This window comes from Ylistrum balloti, unplaced genomic scaffold, assembly GCF_031769215.1.
Source record: "Ylistrum balloti isolate Yb309-2 unplaced genomic scaffold, AGI_CSIRO_Ybal_v1 Utg369992, whole genome shotgun sequence".
NCBI classification, from domain to species: domain Eukaryota; kingdom Metazoa; phylum Mollusca; class Bivalvia; order Pectinida; family Pectinidae; genus Ylistrum; species Ylistrum balloti.
In genome coordinates, this window is record NW_026782074.1 from 956474 (window position 1) to 977097 (window position 20624).

Genomic DNA, 20624 nt, shown 5'->3' on the forward strand with positions numbered 1-20624 from the left:
TGTTTGGCTAATAATTATTTGGAAATAATTAAACTACACTGTACATCAATGTTTTCGTTACATTTTACGAGTCTGTAATATCTAAAGAAATTAAAGGCAAAATATATTCATTCAATAAATATTTGAAACATTAAATAAAAGTTTAGCATAAAACATGTTAGGCATAATGTTTTTATACAGTTTTCAAAATATATGAATCTTAAGAATATTCTACCGACATTTCTATGAACTGCAAGCAAATATATTGATGTAAAAACCACTCAGAAATTACTTCAAAGGATTAAAGCATAATATATTGTTATGTGTTCAGGAACATGGCATTTGTAAAGCATACTAAAGCTGTAGTTCAAAAAGTAATGTAATATTATAAAAACAGCATTGTTCAGTATGTTTGTCCAAAATAAACAGCATCCCAGTGGCTTGAACGAAAATTTATGTCTCTAAAATAATAATTTATTGTCGATATTCACAATTTATATGCTGATGTTAATATTTCTAGAACAAGCATAATCAGTAAAACCGTATGTATTGATATACAGCGTACAAAGATGTGAATATTGACATGAAATTATCACATGATTTTACAGAAATATTTTCGGTCATCTCAGTGGCAAGCCATGTACAAAAGAACTTTCCCTTTATCGGCTTGCCAACATGGACATTCCTTTTTAACTGGTATGTCATATGGTTTGATGATATGCTTTCTAATACACATAGGAGTAAATTTGAAATCAGTTACGCAAATGCTGTTAATCCGGATATATTCTATCAAATGGTTCTGAAAGTACTGTACTACTTCCTGTTACAAGGGGCGTTTCCGGTAACTTTATCATTCAGCTGATTCCGAATGTTTGTGTATTTACTTAGATAACTATACGTCATATGAACTTTGTCATCGAATGGAAACGCTTGAAACTGACCCACCATTAACCCCAACTAGTTTATTTTACGTAAGAATGAATGACGGAGATGATGGAAATGAAAATGAAGAGGACCACAGAAATGTCAACCACGACTCTTCCGCCGAATCTACACATGAAAAAGGTGAACAAAATAGGATGACGAGTGAATCCTCTGGAGACTGGCTACCGCAGGATGAAACGAGTGTCAAACTCGGCAAATGTTATAACGGTCCTCGACATATAAACGGCGTTTCACTTATTAAATGCCGAAGTACAAACAACAGTAAATTGCAAGATGGGAGAATATTGTCTAACTACTCCGTAAACCCTACGGCTGCAGAGCATGTTGAACCATATATATATACTGACCCCAATGCCAGTTTGGCTGTAAATTGGTCTGAATCCCAGGTATCAGACGAGGGGAAATATGAAGGTATACACACACGTGCACTGTCGTCAGTCAACACCTGCCAGTTGTCTACATTGCTACAGATTTTACAAGGAGGCATCGTATTGTTTTGGTACTTGGGCAGTACTGTTTTATTGGGTCATTTCAGTACTTCATATTTTTTTGTTTTTGGTTTTGATACCTTAATGCAAATATGAACCGTGCTAATGTTGGCAAACAAGCACCTAGAACTTGTAGAAACTTCAGTTGCTTTTAAACGAGTGACTATGTTAGGAATTGTCTTTTTTTTTTATGCTTGAAAACAAGCTTGTATTAGTCAGTCATGACATTTCAAGACTTGCTTTTTAGTTTCATTCTTTTATCCATTCATGGTCGATTATGTTGAAGCATAAAAAGTTATATAATATTCGTTAAAAGATAATTTTAAAATACTGACAGCTTTGGGTACAGGAAGACCTTGGCATGGAAATAACTGAATACCAAAAACACTGGGTACCAAAACATGGAACACCATTCCTACATGCACATGTAATAAGCATCATATGTAGTTAAGCACAAATTGTGTCATTGTGGTCTAGTACATGTTACTTCATTCTTACTGTGTCATCAAGTGCAATGCACCATTTCATCATACATTGTATGTTGTAAAGCAGTTTGTAAAAGCCATGATACATCTCATAAATGAATGTTTTTGAACACCATACTGTTTGGCTAAAGAGAGAGTCACACTAATTTAGACTTCAGTAATGAAAGTTACCTGTACTGACTTCAACACCTGCTTCTCCCTTCTTCACAAAGCCTGCACCCCTGCGAACAACCCCAATCCTAGCTCTACAAGTTTGCATGTCCAAGGATGCATCTCATTTATCTAAGCTACAGAATTAAATCAGTATTAGGATGAAGTAATGAAAGTGTCTGTCTGTCCGAGGGATTCTAAAAGAGACTTGTGACTCTCAAGGATGATATTAAAGGGAAATTCCTAAAAGTTTACACTAGTTAGGTGACATGAGTGTAGTTGTACTCACTACTTTAATTCATTATTTTTTTTCTTTTTGAAATAAAATAGAGTGCAAGAATATGAAAGCACTCCTTGCATTCTTGAATGTAGATAATACTACTCAGATGCACTTTTATCACTCTTCTGTTAAATATGATATTTTTATAGAAGCTAAATTATACTGCAAAAGAAGTACATTTTTGTGTCTTCTATTACATGAATGCTTTCTGATGGTCCCCTGTAGCCATCTAAGTAATTTTGTCTTTGTAACATTTGAAAATTGTTTCAATGAAAAGGATCATAATTCATTCAGATAATGTGTTGTTTACTTCAACTGGAGATATATTATTACTATCATAATTATAATAGTACTCATATAATTTTTGTTAATTCATTTCCATGGAAACATTCTTATTTGTTGCATTTGAAAACCAATGGGGCTATTTGTTCTTAGATAAATTGATTATCTCTGTTTCAGTATACAAAAATACAGTTAGAGGGTACTTTAAATATCTTAGTGAAAGTTTTTTTTATTTATTTTCAGAAGATTTAAGTATACTTCAGGCTGTGGTATTTATTGAAGATGCTGCTAAGGTAAGTTGTAAATGTACACAGGGCTAGTTCTTGCTTTAAATTTTGATTTGCCAAAATCTGAATTTTCTGTAAACTGGTTGTGTTTTCACACTACAGAATTGAAGGTTGATTCTTTATACCTTCTGCCCTACACATTTGGTACAATAAGTAATAATTAATACAGAACAGCTTAGTCAACGTGTATGTTACAGTACAATTTGTATATATTGCAGTAATTAGATTCCATAGTTTAAAAGAGAAAACTAGTCTAAGAGGTAATTTATAGTTTTTATTAAAACATTGCTGACAAAGATCTAGAACAATACAAGTAGTATTCTTATCTTAAAATCAGTATTTATTTTTATAGGAATAAAACTGTTTTTATATTGTATTAAAAACCAGTTTTGATTTTATCTCTAGTTTGTTTATAGTTTTCTTGACTGATTTGTTTTTATAGTACAGAGATATTCGACACAAGATTGACAGAAATGCTTTACGAGTGTACAGGATCTATCACAGTAAACCCATTGAAGTGTAGGTATTAACTTCACTTTGTTCAATCATCTTAAGCTTTTTTGAATTGTCTACATGTGTCCTATATGTCAGTGTTTGCATCCCTCTGTTTTGGGCTTTCTGGGCTATAACTTCAAAACTTTTCAACTCAACTTCACGAAACTTGCTGTATGTATTAAGTTAGTGCCCTATTTGTGTCTTTTGCTATTGACAACATTTCATTTTTCATATTTTTTTTCTGTTACTATGTTCTGTTACCAAAACACAAAGTCAGTGTTAACTTTCCTTTCCTGGCTAAAACTTCATAATCATTCCACTCAACTCAAAAAACTTTTCTGATTATATTAGGTAAGTGCCCTTGTTAACTTTTTTCTTTTACCATTGAAACAGAAAGGCTAGGTCACAAAGTTCAATTTTTTCAGATATATTCTATTAAACTGTTCAAGGTAATTACTCCATACTCAAAACTTTGTACAGGTATCAAACCAGTACTCTAGTAGACATTCTCCATTTCAAAACTTTGTGTGGAACAATTAAAAATAACAAATAGAAATTAAAAGTTATTGTTGTAATATTAACATATATCTATGATTGTGTTACTTTCTTTTAAACAGCAGGGTGCAGGGGATAATGCCATGCTTGGCAATATCTTGTTAAACTTTATCTATGTTCCACACACAAAAGATGTAGTTGAATTACTAATACATGTATAACTATCAATCACATGTTCCTGGTGGAAATGTTGTGACATTCTGTCCATCAACAAGTTCCAAGTCAACTCCAGACCAATGTAAGAGAATAACCTTGGATTGTGTCTTAGAGTAAACAATAGATGAAACAGACATTGCTGGTTAATAGATCCATTTTGCCATTGATTCCAGGTTCCGAACAATGGTCATCTGTATAATTCACCTGCTGGCATTCTTTGAGTTTCCATCTTCTCTCACTTGGACCTCAGACATCCGTTTCCGCGGTGAAAGAATCACACTTCCATGTGGTATCACGGAGAGCATTGAGCTTGTCTGTTTACTATTACTGTTGGCAGATGTTTGTATAAAGGTAAAGTCATTGGAGCAGTTTTAATGAAGATTTTGTAAACTTTATTAAAAAATTTCCCATTTTTATTTGATGTTATGGTTGTGATATATTGGTTTGGAATGCCCTTTGTTGTCCCAACAGATCCACCTGATTGGTAAGGTGGAAGTACTGAAGAAGAAATGGCTTGTTGCTGCTGTATTCATTCTCGCCTTCTCACTGATTGATTGGATGGTCACCATTGGCTTGAGTTGTACTGAGGTACAAAATTTTACTTATTTCTTCCATATTAAGATGAACAATTAAGATAATTCAATGAATAACCAAATTATTATCTTTCATGTTATCCAACTGCTTTTCTTATATTTAAAGATAATTCTAGCTTGCTGCATATGCACCAAGGAGTTACCTTGGCTAACTTCATCAAAAACCACAATTATTTATTCATTAGATATTTTGTTGACATATCTTTTTTCATTAATTATAGAAACTTTATGGTCATATTTAATAAATTACAAAACAGTTTTTTCAACTTGTAAATATTTACAGACAAAACGATTCCGCAGGATTGTTCGCCCTTTCTTCCTAATTTCCAATTCAAACTTGATGAAGAAGACTGTTAAGTGTGTACAGAGAACTCTACCTGAAGTAGCAAGGTAAGTCTTCTAATTTGTAAATAATAGTTGTGTAATGTGCTTATTGCCTACATCGATATATACACATTGTGAATACATTACCACATCTATCCTACAGTAAGACAAGGGGAGGGGTATATTTTCAGACTAGACTTATTGATATATATATATATATTGTAACTGACATTTTGGATGTTTGAGATGGCCACGGATAGTTAAGTCAGCAAAACATCGACCTGTGACGTGACCTCAGGTGATGACCCAATGTGAGTGACTGAATGTTGTGGCATTTTGTGTTTCTCAAAAAACTGAGAAACAAACCGTTCTTTGTGTAAGCGTTTCTGTCCTTGGACAAAGACTCTGAATGTCAATTGCTGTGCAGGCAACATGCTTCCTGTATGTTGTTGATTGAGGTAGCCTTCACATACTTGTACTACAGGGAAACCACAGTTTAAAATGACTCAGATTGTTCAGGGAGTAAACACTTGGCAACCAAACAAACAAGCAAACATGAACATATAACTCACTCAGATATACCTTAAAAACAATTCTATGTACAGAGTGTATCACCAAATTGCATTATGTAGCCTGATATTTGATGAACCATATATACATGAACAATATCCCATTGAGAAAACAGTTGTTAAGTTAATCTTCTTGTTCACTAGATTTGGTTTGAACCAGGTTTAAAATGTTTGTGATTTTGTATTCAGTGTACTGGTGTTGTTAGCACTTGAGTTAGAACTGTTGTTTTGTTGTATAATCAGTCTGCTGTTGTCACTGGCTGTTAAGTAAGAACTGTTTTAGTGTATTGTTATCACTGGCTATTAAGTTAGAATTGTTGTTGTTTTGTATGTTTAGTGTACTGCTATTAATGTTGCTGGTAATTGAGTTCCGACTGAAAAGTTATCTTTTTTTTATTTTAAGTGTATAGTTGTTTCAATCTATCGATTTATAAGTGAAGTTTTGTTGTGTTTCAGTGTACTGTTGTTGCTTGCTCTACACTTATATGTCTTCACACTTCTTGGGATGTTACTATTTCCCACACCCAGAGTAAGTATTTGGCTAAAGGTCACAACTTCAAAATTCAGAGGCCCCAATTTTAGATGATGTGTGCTCTGTTCTGTTCATAGATTTAATACAACTCACATCATTCAAACTCAATAACTTCCAAACCATTGAATGATATTTCTTGTTATACGAAAAAGAGATTATGAGCTGATAATATACATATTGAAAATGAAATGCTGTAAGCAAATAGATGTCTTCTCAAGCTTATACTTAAATTGACTTCCTTCTTAAGGTTTGAAATACAAACTTCAAAAACAAAAAGATAAGAAATGGAAGTAATTTTGCTTAGTGCTATCACTCTGTGTATGCTTTTTTCCATTTAATTGAATGTTTGAGATTTTTCTCCTGCCCTGTTGTAGGAGAGAACTTATATTGTTTTGGATTACTAGTTAGTCAGATGTACTGTTATTCATTTTTCAGGATATACACAAACCTAGTAACAATTCTATGGAGATTTTCCTGGTGGGGAACAGTTCTAATAGTACCACTTTATCACCTATATCTAATACAACACTGTCACCAGTAGTATGTATTGTATTTTATCTCAGTTGTGATATTTTACTGCTTTCACTGAAATATTTGCTAGACTAAAATCCAGTTTGTATTATAAATGTTTTATCTTTTTTTGATACTGACATTGTGCTAGAAATACATTTCTTCTGGTTTTTCTTACAGTTTTAATCCAACTTATTTATTTGAAACTTTTAATTCAGTACTGTTTTGTAGAATTGTTTTACTGATGTTGAATTTAACCTCCATTTTATGCTTCTTTTATTGCTTTAAAGGCACAAGAAGGAAGTACCTACTTCAGGACCATATCCAATGCTTTTATGAATTTATTGGTTTTACTAACAACAGCTAATAATCCAGATGGTAAGTAACATAACAAAGGCTAAAACTGACATCAAATCCATTATATGTTCATTAGGGCAGAGAAGTATTAACTTGAGGAGATCGGGTTGTAGGGTGGCACAGTGGTAACACACTTGCCCATCACCAAGGCTACAAGGATTTTGTTTTTCCTGATCGGGTTTTAAAAGTATTGGGTCTCATAACCAGCCTCTTGAGTTTTCTCCATATACACTTTTTTTATCTCACAGAGAAGACCACTTGCACACTTCCACTCACACCAACAGCAATGATGGTATATGTGTATATTAATCTGATAGCTTGTTTGGCCAATTGTTATAAAGTAAACTTAAATAGGAGGAGCATCTTCCCTTTGTAACTTGAGGATTTGCCATGTTGTCTACAAGACACTTCATTACTGTTGTTACGCAATTTTGATTTCTATGATGGTATGTACACAAAGGTTTATCAAATGGGGGCTCTCTTTCAACCATGATGATTATCATCTTGCTTTCAATCGATTTGGCCTTATCAATTCAAGGCGAGTTGAATTTTTACCCCCAATTCATACTTTGGGCTGATTTTCTGTTATTTGATTTATAAACTAGTTTATAACTTCTTTCACAGTTCACCTGCAAGGCTATCCTCAGGTTTTATCAACTAGCATGGGCCTTCGGAGAGTGCATTACTAACAGGCTCATTTTGATGTTAGCGTATAATAGGACAACACAGAGTAGCCCCTAAGTTTTGCCAAAGTATATAATGTAGATTTAGTTCAGTAATAAACCAAGCTATTGACATCGGACTTTGTTGTTTTGTATAAAATGATGATATGTACACAAAGGTTTATCAAAGAATTTATCTTTGATTGATATTTTTTATTTAGAAAGCATATAGTTAATATAAACCTTCAAAATCACTTCAACACTTTTAATATAATTAATTTAAGACTGTTTTGGCCTCTAAAATCAACAACAGTTCTTCACGGCTCCATTCGTTATATATCACTATCATTTAAAGACATGTCTTTCATTCTACATATAGCAATATCATTTCTGTTCTGTTTAAAATCATTGGAATCAATCACAACAGACTGGAGACAATTTCTAGTAATTTATAGGAAACATTTACCAGTTCAGTTCAGTTCTTTTATCCTCATGACTTAATACATAAGTGTTGAGAAGGTACAACATGTGTTTATACAGTAATGTATAGATAGCCTACACATACAATGTACAACAGGTTACCCGGGAGGGTTGAGTTTATCATTAAGAATAGTAAGAAATTTACATACGGTAGGTTGTGCAATGTACTGAAGTTTGAACAGTTCATCAAGTTGTACAAATTAATACAATTTGGTATGTTACGATATCGAGGGTGAGTATATAAATTTCTGTACTGTACCAGTTCTGGATTTTGGCATTTAAATATATAATGGAATTCATCCCCCATTTCATTTGAATACATATCAAACACTTCCTGTCTTCTCTGGGTACATTTCTCCGTCTTCCAGTTTCTATGGGGAGATTGAAGTTACATGCTCTACATTTTGTTAAGATCCTTCTGTTTTTAATAGGTAGGTTGATTAGATAACTTTCAAGTTTCAGTACATTTTTAAACATTCTGTAGTTTATACATACAGAAATAGTCATAATATTACTTTCCCAGGAGTGTAGAAACTGACTATATATAACAGAGTGTAAAACATTTCTTAACCACGTAATATTTACATTGATAGGGTTTTGCCATACATAAGACAATCCACATTCATCAAAAATACTCTTTACAAATTCAATCCATGGTGAATTGGTATAATTCAATAACAAATACAATTTGTGTGATATTTTGGTGTCTATTTTACAATTGATTTACCAGTTTTGCTCATAAATTTAGGTTTTATAAGGACACAGCATCGTAAGATTTCTTCCCTAAGGTACTAAAATTGTGGACAGCTTTATATTGTGCATTATGACGTGACCAATCTACCCACCATTTAGTAGTACATAGTGTTGACTCTACTACACACCCTTTACTCTATTTAACATAACATTCTATTGTGATGTTTTTTTTTGTATGATAGAAACATGCTCCATTATATGATAGTATGATATTTGTTCCATATCATAACAATAATCATGTTCTATATTGTAACAATGTTTTCTACGTTACAATAATCTGTTTCATTTTTACAGTCATGATGCCTGCATACCAAAACAACAGATTTTATGCATTATATTTCATAACCTTCCTGTTGATTGGTAAGTCTGACGATGATTTGGGAAAGAACGTCCTTTGATCTTTTCTTGTTAATTTGTAAGTCAGAATTGTATGATGTAAAACACAACAGATTTAAAGAACATGGTTATTAACCTACATGTATATAAAGGACATGGTTATTAACCTACATGTATATATTTATTTGTATATATGACATGATCTATATAATTTGTTTGTCAAAATTACATACAGATATTTTCAAAATAATTTCAAACCATTCGTTTTCTTGTTATCTATTAGTTTGTCTCTAATCTAGTTGTTTGATGTAAATACTTGAATGTATAAAGCTAACTTTATTTTATCCTACTGGAGAGTGATATTAATTTTCATTTTAGTTTATCAAATCATACATACATGAAGGTAAAATTAATTTTGAATTCATGAGTGACAAATTAACAGAAGGCTGATATATAGGTTTGTGACCAATAACATAATATGTCTAAAACAAGAATTTCTGTTTTTGAAATTTAGAAGCAAATTTTTATTTTTCATTTTCAGGCAACTATTGTTTTATGAATATGTTTTTGGCTGTGATCTACAACCAGTTCAGAGGATACTTTAAGGTGAAATTTATATTCTGCTTGTCATATTCTGATACATCATTATATAATTAGTCAAATGTTGGATTTGTGTGAGGATCAATCAATATGAGACATCTGACTGAGAACAAATAGCTCTTGAAAAATGTCATTCTTTTAGATGTAAACCTTACAATGCTTTCATGAGATTGTGTGAAAAAAATACTGTATATATACCCTAAAAAGAATATTTAACAGTGGAAGATTAGATATAAACATTTGCAAAGGGTTATTGGAATAGGGCTTTGTCCAAATGTTTGTTTGCTGTTGATGTTAATACTTTGTTGTTTTTTTAATCCTTTTGTAAAATACAATGTGACATTAGAATACATCTATTAAATACTTAAATTATTGCTAAGTAGAATAAAGCTTTCTGAGATATAAATATGTACTCAAAATAGACTTCAATGCAAGCTAGTCTGTTGAGACGAAGAGTTGGAGTACGAGCTGCTTATGAGGTGCTGAAAGATAGAGACCTCTACACCCACGTGTCTAGTTCTCCCGAGTGAGTATAAGCTTAAATACTTCCTATAATACCATGATCATAGTTTTCTTTTCTGCTAAATATAAAAATGTTTTAGAAATATCAATTGTAAATAATTAGTTTTTACTTCAGAAAGGTATAGAAACTTAAAGTTTTGTAATTCTGATTAAAGGAAATTAAAACTGTCCGAGGATCTACAGTGGAGGATTTTTTCTGTTTAAAGTTAAAGTTGTAAAAGTTTTACCTTATATTCTCCTATAACACTACTTCCAGTAGAAAAATGTGTCTTATGAAGAAATTGATAGGAATATGTTTAATGTTTGTTTTAATATTTTGTTTACAAATGATACATTATGAATTGGTGACAGGGGTCAGCCTGATTGTACAGGCAAAATACTTTTGTAGTGTGACAAGAGATTAGATAGTTCAAACCACACCTGTCACTTCCTGATTGACTGTACACTGGTATAAATAACTTTTAATCATATTACTGGATATCAGACCAGTCGCTGTTAGCGACAATTCTCCACACAATAATAGCACTGATGATAACCTTTCAAATATTACACAGTTACATTACAACCAATTCAGTTTTATGAATATCACCAATTTTATTTGAGACATTTAAAACAAGGTTTTAGCTTATTTTAGTCTTTCAAGTATATGGAGTCAAAGCTGGGAACATATAATATAGATTTATTGTTCCTAGGGTCACATCTACAAGTTCTTTCTCATATAATCACCATTAGAAATATATAGGAATTAAAAATGAATGTTAAAACTTGTTTTTTAAACTGATATAAATTGAAAAATTTGGTTTCAAGATATTTTATTTACATCTATCAAAAGTAGATATCATATCACTTTGTTCTTTAACCTTAAGATGGTTATTTCAGACATAATTATAACAAGTGTTTGTATATATATTAAAAGGTCAGGTGTTGCCATAGAAACAGTCAGATTGGTACTGGAGGATGTTACATTACCCAAGAAAGTCAAAAGGGCCATATCCCAGGTAGTGCTGTTTTATCTCCAAGCATGATGTACCTTTAAATCATATTTGTCATCCTATAACTATAATGTACTGGAAAAACTTTGATATTTAAGTTAGTGACTATATAATGTTGATTCACTGACAAAGGTCAACATTATCCTTAAATAGTTTGGATTGTGATGATTTAAAGAAGGCTTTGTCCCTCAATCTGTCAAGGTTTATTTCATTAAAAAATAATCAAAGCCAATGTGGATTATATTATAATGTCATGTGTGCATTTCAGTTCCACTGTAGTATGTATACAGAGAGTTTACAATGGAATGTATAAAATGTACAAGAGTTTAAAACAAAAGTTTTATTGAGGTTGTATTAACCAATCACATATTGTTTTAAAATTCTGTTTCAGGACCTGAATGAGAGACAAACAAACCAAGTCAGCAGTTTAAAGAATCTACAGTTTCAGGAGTGTTTTGATCTGATAGTGAAAGAATCCTTCACTCGCCATGTAAGTATCCACAGAGATAGTCTCCCTTGTTAATAAACCACTCACCATGTAAGTATCCACAGAGATAGTCTCCCTAGTTAATAAACCACTCAACATGTAAGTATCCACAGAGATAGTATCACTAGTTAATAAACCACTCGACATGTAAGTATCCACAGAGATAGTCTCACTAGTTAATAACCACTCCCCAGAGATCCACAGAGAGTCCCTAGTTAATCACTAGTTAATAAACCACTCGCCATGTAAGTATGATAAGTAATAACCACTCCCCATTCCACAGAGATAGTCTCCCTAGTTAATAAACCACTCGCCATGTAAGTATCCACAGAGATAGTCTCCCTAGTTAATAAACCACTCGCCATGTAAGTATCCACAGAGATAGTCTCCCTAGTTAATAAACCACTCGCCATGTAAGTATCCACAGAGATAGTCTAACTTCATGAATTAATTACTCATTGTGAAAGTGTCCACAGAAATAATCTGACGTTGTTATTAATGACCTGATTTTTTATGACCCCTGCATTTTGAAAATATTGTGATACCCATGTTTTTCCATGTCGTCCTGCCCTTAATCATTGTTATGTCTTGAAAATGTCTCTACGCCTTCTCTTATGAAGGTGGGGAAAATTCCTAAATTTCTGTTCTAAATTTTGGTAGGAAGTCTTAGTTATCAATTTTTTTGAAGCAGTACAGCATCACAACTGTCAATGGGCAGTAGATTTTTCATGAGTTCAAGCATTGATATGAGTTTTTATTAGCAATGTGCTGAACCATATTTTTCATACTAATGGAGCCAAAAAGGAATCAATTTTCATTTAAAATGAAATAATGATGTATGTCATTAATAGGAGAGCTGTAAAGCTATAATCTTAACAAGTGCAAATTTTCATCATTTTTTACAGAAACCAGAAGTGCGATGGCTGTACAACCCAATCCTTCGTCGGTTACAGCGTGTGATCGCCCACCGATTCTACAACTACTTTGGCAATGTGGTGGCTCTTTTTAATGTCATCATGATTTCAGTAAGTGGCCTGTATTCCATTATATATTATAGGATCTCTTTTAAGTAAAACTAATGAGGATAAGAGTACAGATAAGCCTGTTATAGTCCATATTGAATCTCTCGGTGGTTTCTGTGTGGGTGAAGATGTATGATAAATGTAACTGACCTTTACATTGTGAAGGTTAATTTCTGTCTAATACACCTGGTTTTTATAGTTTTATTTCTGTGTTTCCTGATCTTGTCTGTCTATTTACAGGTGGAACTTGCTACTCAGTATGACAAATCACTGAACTCCAATAAATCTGCTTTAAATGTGAGTATGATCATCATATAATCTGCCTGTATTAATGCGAGTTTATGACTATTATATAATCTGCCTGTATTAATGCGAGTTTATGACTATTATATAATCTGACTGTATAAATGTGAGTTTATGACTATTATATAATCTGACTGTATAAATGTGAGTTTATGACCATTATATAATCTGACTGTATAAATGTGAGTTTATGACCATTATATAATCTGACTGTATAAATGTGAGTTTATGACCATTATATAATCTGACTGTATAAATGTGAGTTTATGACTATTATATAATCTGACTGTATAAATGTGAGTTTATGACCATTATATAATCTGACTGTATAAATGTGAGTTTATGACCATTATATAATCTGACTGTATAAATGTGAGTTTATGACCATTATATAATCTGACTGTATAAATGTGAGTTTATGACCATTATATAATCTGACTGTATAAATGTGAGTTTATGACCATTACATAATCTGACTGTATAAATGCGAGTTTATGACCATTATATAATCTGACTGTATAAATGTGAGTTTATGACCATTATACCATCTAACTTTATTGATATGAGTATGGTCATCATATAATCTGCCTGTATTAATGTGACTTTTACCATCTCATAATTTAGCCTGTATTAGATATCAATTTCATACAAAATTCACACTTTTAAAATTTCTGAACCAGTTTGGAAAGATTCTGAGTCATAATGAATCAATGATATCACCTGAATGTAGCTCGGTGATCTCAATTTTTCCAGCTCTCTGTTTGTCAGTTGTCATGCGATATGCATGCAAAATTACCAAATTCTAACTGATGACTTCTTCAAACCCTGCAGCAATTTCAGTTAAATTTGAAAGATTAAATTCATATACTTCAGATTAATTTATAAATTTTGCGTCACATGTTATATTTAATGTAACATTTTGTATCTGGTATCACATGTTATATTTAATGTAACATTTTGTATCTGGTATCACATGTTATATTTAATGTAACATTTTGTATCTGGTATCACATGTTATATTTAATGTAACATTTTGTATCTGGTATCACATGTTATATTTAATGTAACATTTTGTATCTGGTATCACATAACATGTTTAATGTAACATACTGTATCCAACTTTACAGATTGTGAACTTTGCCTTCATTTTGTATTACCTATTTGAGCAAACATTCAAGCTAGCTGCACTGGGATGGAAACGTTATGTGTATGAAAGATGGAACATATTTGATGGCATCACCACCGTTTTCCTTGTGGTAATTAATTTACTGTAAACTTGTTTAATAAATATATTCAATTACAGTTTCAAAATGTTTCAGAAAACAAATAAACCTTTGAGAGATTTTACAAGGTAACTTTGGAATGCTATGATAACTTTTGAATACTGCAATTTCAACTCTTATAATCTTTTTTCTATGACAGGAAATGAAAACATTTTCTAATTAATTGTATGACGATGTGAATTTTCTGTGATGCAAAACTGATTAGTACCTATGAATTGTTTTTTACAGATAGTAGAAATATTTTCTATTGCCAAATATGGTCTTCCATTATCAAAGTAAGTATTTTTTAAAAATATGACCTGTTTCAGAATATATATGTATGATGAAATTGACCTGCATTTGTTAATAAAATTGATATTGTACAAAATGTTTATCGCAAAACATCAGGAAACATGTCTGTTTCCACTCTGCTTCTATTATTCATTTTAGATATTTAAAAAAAATAGTTTGTGTGAGTTGTTTATGACAGGTATAAATGTAACTGTAATTTGTATGACAGGTCAGGAGAAGTACACGACCAGCTTAGTCTTTGGAATGCTGTCCGCATCATCAACATTCTCATCATGGTGCGCCTGTTTAGAATTATACCTCACATAAAGGTTTGTACCATTCATTCTAAAAAGATTGCTTGTACTATTGTGTCTGTTAACTGTGAAAAGACAGTCTGTACTATTGTGTCTGTGAAATGTAAAAAGACAGTCTGTACTATTGGGTCTGTAACTGGCTTCAATTTTTAAGCATTCATAGTTCTTACAATATTTTTTTTCCTTTTAATAACTCTCAATTTAAGATTTTTTAAAAATTTCACTCTGGCACATTTAACAATGTGTAACAAGAGGTCAGATATTATTACATCAATCAAGCATTAAATTCTTTCCTTAAAATGATTTTCCTGTTCCAACTTTTTCAACTGAATGATGAATTTCAATGATAGTAATTTAACTACTAATCTCAAAAGAAATTGTTGAGAAATTCCTATGATAGAATTATTTCACTGATGTTTACAGAGAACTTGACATGTTTTTCAGGCGATGTCTATTGTTGCAAACACTCTTGTGGATCTCATAAAGAATCTAAAGGCTTTCGCTGGTATCCTTGTGGTAAGTGTAACACTCAATTACAACTCGTCACTCTAGCTTACACAAAAGTGGCTTGTCTAGTAAGACCAGTAGTTAGCTAGAAATTTGTCAGAATACGCAGTTCCAATATGGGGCCTTTTGTGTACAAGAGAGATAACTGGATGAAGGCATTAAGTCATAATACACTGATTATATGTAGGTGAAGTTTTTATTGAAATTTTGATGTCAGCAGTATGTATGCTTGTATGTCAGAATAACCAGGAATCCGATTTCACTGTAACACATGTTATATCTCTACAGGTGATATATTATTCCTTTGCTATACTGGGTATAGAGATCTTCCATGATGTTATAACATACACAGAGGAAAATAGCACAGCAACAATGGGGTGTGTATACATCATTTTTTTCTTTCTGTTATTGTTAGTTATCTAAAAACATTTGTTCTTATTTTGAATTATCAAATGTTTTATTCCTCAGTGCTTCTTTGGTACCTTGTTTCAATGAGATTTACTTACTGTTTCTGTCAACAGTTTGGCAAAAGTTTTTTATGTTGCTTATGATAATTTGAACGGTCGATGCGACCTTATTTACTCCTCCATGTCCCTTGAGAAAGTTTGGTTATAAAGTTTATTCAGGGTGTCTGTCTGTCTGTCCGTCTGTGAATTGATTTTTTATCTGGAGTAATACTTCTTACTCTCCCAATCTGCTGATATTCTGATAATATGACAGATTTCTGATATGGAAATGATTAAATCTATACAAATGTGTTCTGGATCAGTAACACAATTTTATCAAAAATGCTAGGTAATGTACCTGACTCAAACCAAATATTTTTTCTCTTAGTGAATAAAATACAACTCCTACTGAAGTGGTGAAAGAGAAATCATGGATTTGAAGGTCACTTTGCAATAAAAAAAATATCATTCACTGCAGCTTCTCTCCAATTTATTACTTTCATTTGCTGGTGTGTAAATGCTATCTATGAGTATTAAGTGATCTATAAATGAAAAATCCGCTGGTGATGAATTCTTTAACATTACAGCAAATTTTGCTGTACTTTTGTGTTCAGTAAACACCCTGGAAATATTTCAGAAATCAGCTTTGAATCCAAACCTATTAGCTATTTGTTAAAAGGAACAATTTTAAATCTCATATACTGGCAGATCAGTTTTAAACTAGGCTGTAACCAGTTTTAAAAATATCTTTTCAACAACTGATATATGTGAAGTTAATATTCTATGTTTGTAGCCTTGTCTATGATTGTGGGACCTACCAACAGCTAGAGTACTGGGCAAACAACTTTGATGACTTTGCTGTAAGTTAATAACAGATAATTGTTACTTTGTATTGGAATATTTTAATCATATAGTGATAATATGGTAGATGTCACAGCATTTATGCATTGATTTATGTATAAATTCAAATTCTGCATTAAAAAAACAACTTGATTCGGAATTGGAAGCTTGTATATAGAAAGTGATACTTATAGAGAAATGTCGTGTGCATTAGCCGGGAATAACAGAATTATTGTTTGTTATTGGGCTGTGACTACATTGTCAATTGTAAATAACAACACGTACATCAAACATTCAATAACACGTACATCAAACATTCAACAACATGCAACAACATGTACATCAAACATTCAATAACACGTACATCAAACATTCAACAACATGCAACAACACGTACATCAAACATTCAATAACACGTACATCAAACATTCAATAACACGTACATCAAACATTCAACAACATGTACATCAAACATTCAATAACACGTACATCAAACATTCAACAACATGCAACAACATGTACATCAAACATTCAATAACATGTACATCAAACATTCAACAACATGCAACAACATGTACATCAAACATTCAATAACATGTACATCAAACATTCAACAACACGTACATCAAACATTCAATAACACGTACATCAAACATTCAACAACATGCAACAACATGTACATCAAACATTCAACAACATGCAACAACATGTACATCAAACATTCAACAACATGTACATCAAACATTCAACAACATGTACATCAAACATTCAACAACACGTACATCAAACATTCAACAACACGTACATCAAACATTCAACAACATGCAACAACATGTACATCAAACATTCAATAACATGTACATCAAACATTCAATAACATGTACATCAAACATTCAATAACACGTACATCAAACATTCAACAACACATGTACATCAAACATTCAACAACATGTACATCAAACATTCAACAACACGTACATCAAACATTCAACAACGTGTACATCAAACATTCAACAACATGCAACAACATGTACATCAAACATTCAATAACACGTACATCAAACATTCAATAACATGCAACAACATGTACATCAAACATTCAATAACATGCAACAACATGTACATCAAACATTCAATAACATTCAACAACATGCAACAACATGTACATCAAACATTCAATAACATGCAACAACATGTACATCAAACATTCAATAACATGCAACAACATGTACATCAAACATTCAATAACATGCAACAACATGTACATCAAACATTCAATAACACGTACATCAAACATTCAATAACACGTACATCAAACATTCAACAACATGTACATCAAACATTCAATAACATGTACATCAAACATTCAACAACATGCAACAACATGTACATCAAACATTCAACGACATGTACATCGCACATGTTCAACAACATGTACATCAAACATTCAACAACACGTACATCAAACATTCAACAACATGCAACAACATGTACATCAAACATTCAACAACACGTACATCAAACATTCAACAACACGTACATCAAACATTCAACAACATTCAACAACACGTACATCAAACATTTCTCTTAGTGAATAGAATGCAATTCTTGCTGAAATGATGAAAGAAATATTATAGATTTGAAGGTTACATTGTAATATAAAAATATATTTCACTGCAGCTTCTCTCCAATCTATTACTTTCATTTGCTGGTGTTTAAATGCTATTTATAAATATGGTAATGTTACTTGTTTTTAATGAAGCCTAAGACACCTAAAACATATAAACAAACAGTTATATTTCTATAACCACAAGTTGATGTTCAGGGATGTCAAAGCAAAATTTGATGTCTAACAGACATTGATTTTAAACTCCATTAAAACTAATCTGATGTAAAATGATTGTTGAATGAACATTCTATCAATGCCATTCAGAAAATATTGTCAAATTTAGTCATATCTATATATTATAATTCTAGTTCATAAGATAGTTATGCTAGTGTTTTTGTTGCAGGCAGCCATCGTTGTATTATGGGATGTAATGGTTGTTAATAACTGGAGTATTTTCCTAGCAGCGTACGCCAAAGCTCTGTCTCAGTATGTTGTCGTTTTTATATCTGTCATGGTTCAATTGCGAAGTCACTTATATGATGTTTTCACCAATATTAATATGTATTGATTTTTTATTCTGCATTATAAACTTTTTGTAGTAAAAAAATAAATTAATAACTTATACAGTACATTTAATTACACTTTTTACTGCCTTGAAAAACAGCGGAATTGTACCTTTATCTTTATCATTTGTTGAAGGTTAATGTTTTGAAGTCATGATAAATAACAGAACATATTATATTTTTACAGACATTTGATACCATTAAAATAGAATTTGTTGTTTGTAGGTGGAGCTATATATACTTCATAGTGTGGTGGCTGGTTTCGGTACTTTTAGTATTACAGTTGTTTACAGCCCTCATTATTGAGGTAAGTACACCACATCACCCTCTCACTTACAGCACTGTAGTTGTCCATTAATAAGCCCAGAGATCAAAGCAAAATCCCTAATCCATAGGCAGGGGATGGGCTTATTAATGGTATTATTTTACAGTAAAACGAGAAAAAAAGCTATTTGTTATTTTACTGAACCTCATTTATAGAAAGGGGTGGGCTTATAAGCAGACATGGACTTATTAATACATAATTACAGGAACTTTTCACTTCAGCTGGCTGATATGTGAATTTAATACATACATACATTTGTATTCACAGTTCAAGTGAAAACCACATAGATATTTCCTTTTTGTTTTACTAGCAGCTTGTGAAAGTGTAAATAAGAATTCTACTGTTTGATCATACTCTCTCGCAGAAACTTTCAATAGACTCCAACCTCCAGCAAATGTGTATGCTAAATGTCGGAACACAAAATTACATTTGTACATACATTGAGATAAAATATTTTCTGATGTAAATGACTTCTTTATCTGTAGAACTTCATCATGAAGTGGGATCGAAGTAGTCGACATGAGGAGGCGGGAAGGAATGAGGACCAGGGCAACAACAGTTTTACAGAATCTCTTCACTACATGTCACTCCACGAAATGTTCAGGTACCACCATATGTTAACTTTATATAGGTAATAGATCAGTATTGGAGATCAAACAAAGCTTACAGGTATGATGTATCGCTATAAAGGACAAATAGTCTGTTCACTAATTTCTTATTTGATTGTAAAGCCTAGTTGTTGATTGATGATGTAAGTGACCTTGCTTTCAATACAAATTATGTAACTCAGTGTTTTACTGCATATGATTAAATAAATCATGGTTATTTTAGGTTTGAAATTATGTATTCGTTTTTGTTTTTAATTATTTCAGAGAAAATTTGGAAGAACCTTCAGAATCTGTGATTCTACAGGAAATTAATGGACACAAATTCCTGAATTTAAGTATATCACAAACTTGATAATCAAAATGAGGTGATGTACACCCCTATCTATCTGTCTTCCTTTTTATTTTTGAGATACTATGCTTGTAATACTCTACCTGTATACCTTTATAGATCAGTGACCAACCATTGTTTTAACCCAACAATGTGGGACCAATATTTATTTTAAGGATGTTGAACTTTATAATTATCTATTTTCTTGGAGATTAATTTTGGTGATGTTTCTAAACATTCCTACTTTTGTGGACACTTTATGTCATTGATAAGTATAGCCCAATATATTTGCTTATACTAATTCAAACAATTTTTTAACATATGAATTCATATATAAAAAAAGTATAGAACATTGATGAAATAAAACTCACACTCATTTTACAGTAT

At 31.8% G+C, this 20624-nt stretch overlaps 1 protein-coding gene across 1 annotated transcript; it reads left to right on the plus strand.

The window, feature by feature from the left end:
- Nucleotides 1–899: 899 nt before the first annotated feature.
- LOC132547986 (two pore channel protein 2-like) lies at nt 900–20358 on the plus strand. Its single transcript, XM_060211801.1, has 26 exons — nt 900–1044; nt 2853–2902; nt 3339–3415; nt 4276–4453; nt 4574–4690; nt 4979–5085; nt 6045–6117; nt 6556–6660; nt 6921–7008; nt 9177–9242; nt 9760–9824; nt 10241–10344; nt 11257–11338; nt 11724–11822; nt 12725–12844; nt 13082–13138; nt 14272–14400; nt 14656–14702; nt 14927–15026; nt 15456–15527; nt 15807–15895; nt 16758–16824; nt 18817–18899; nt 19202–19283; nt 19787–19905; nt 20174–20358. Exons 1-26 carry the CDS (start codon nt 900–902, stop codon nt 20259–20261), a joined length of 2409 nt encoding a protein of 802 aa, XP_060067784.1. The 3' UTR covers nt 20262–20358.
- Nucleotides 20359–20624: the final 266 nt, after the last annotated feature.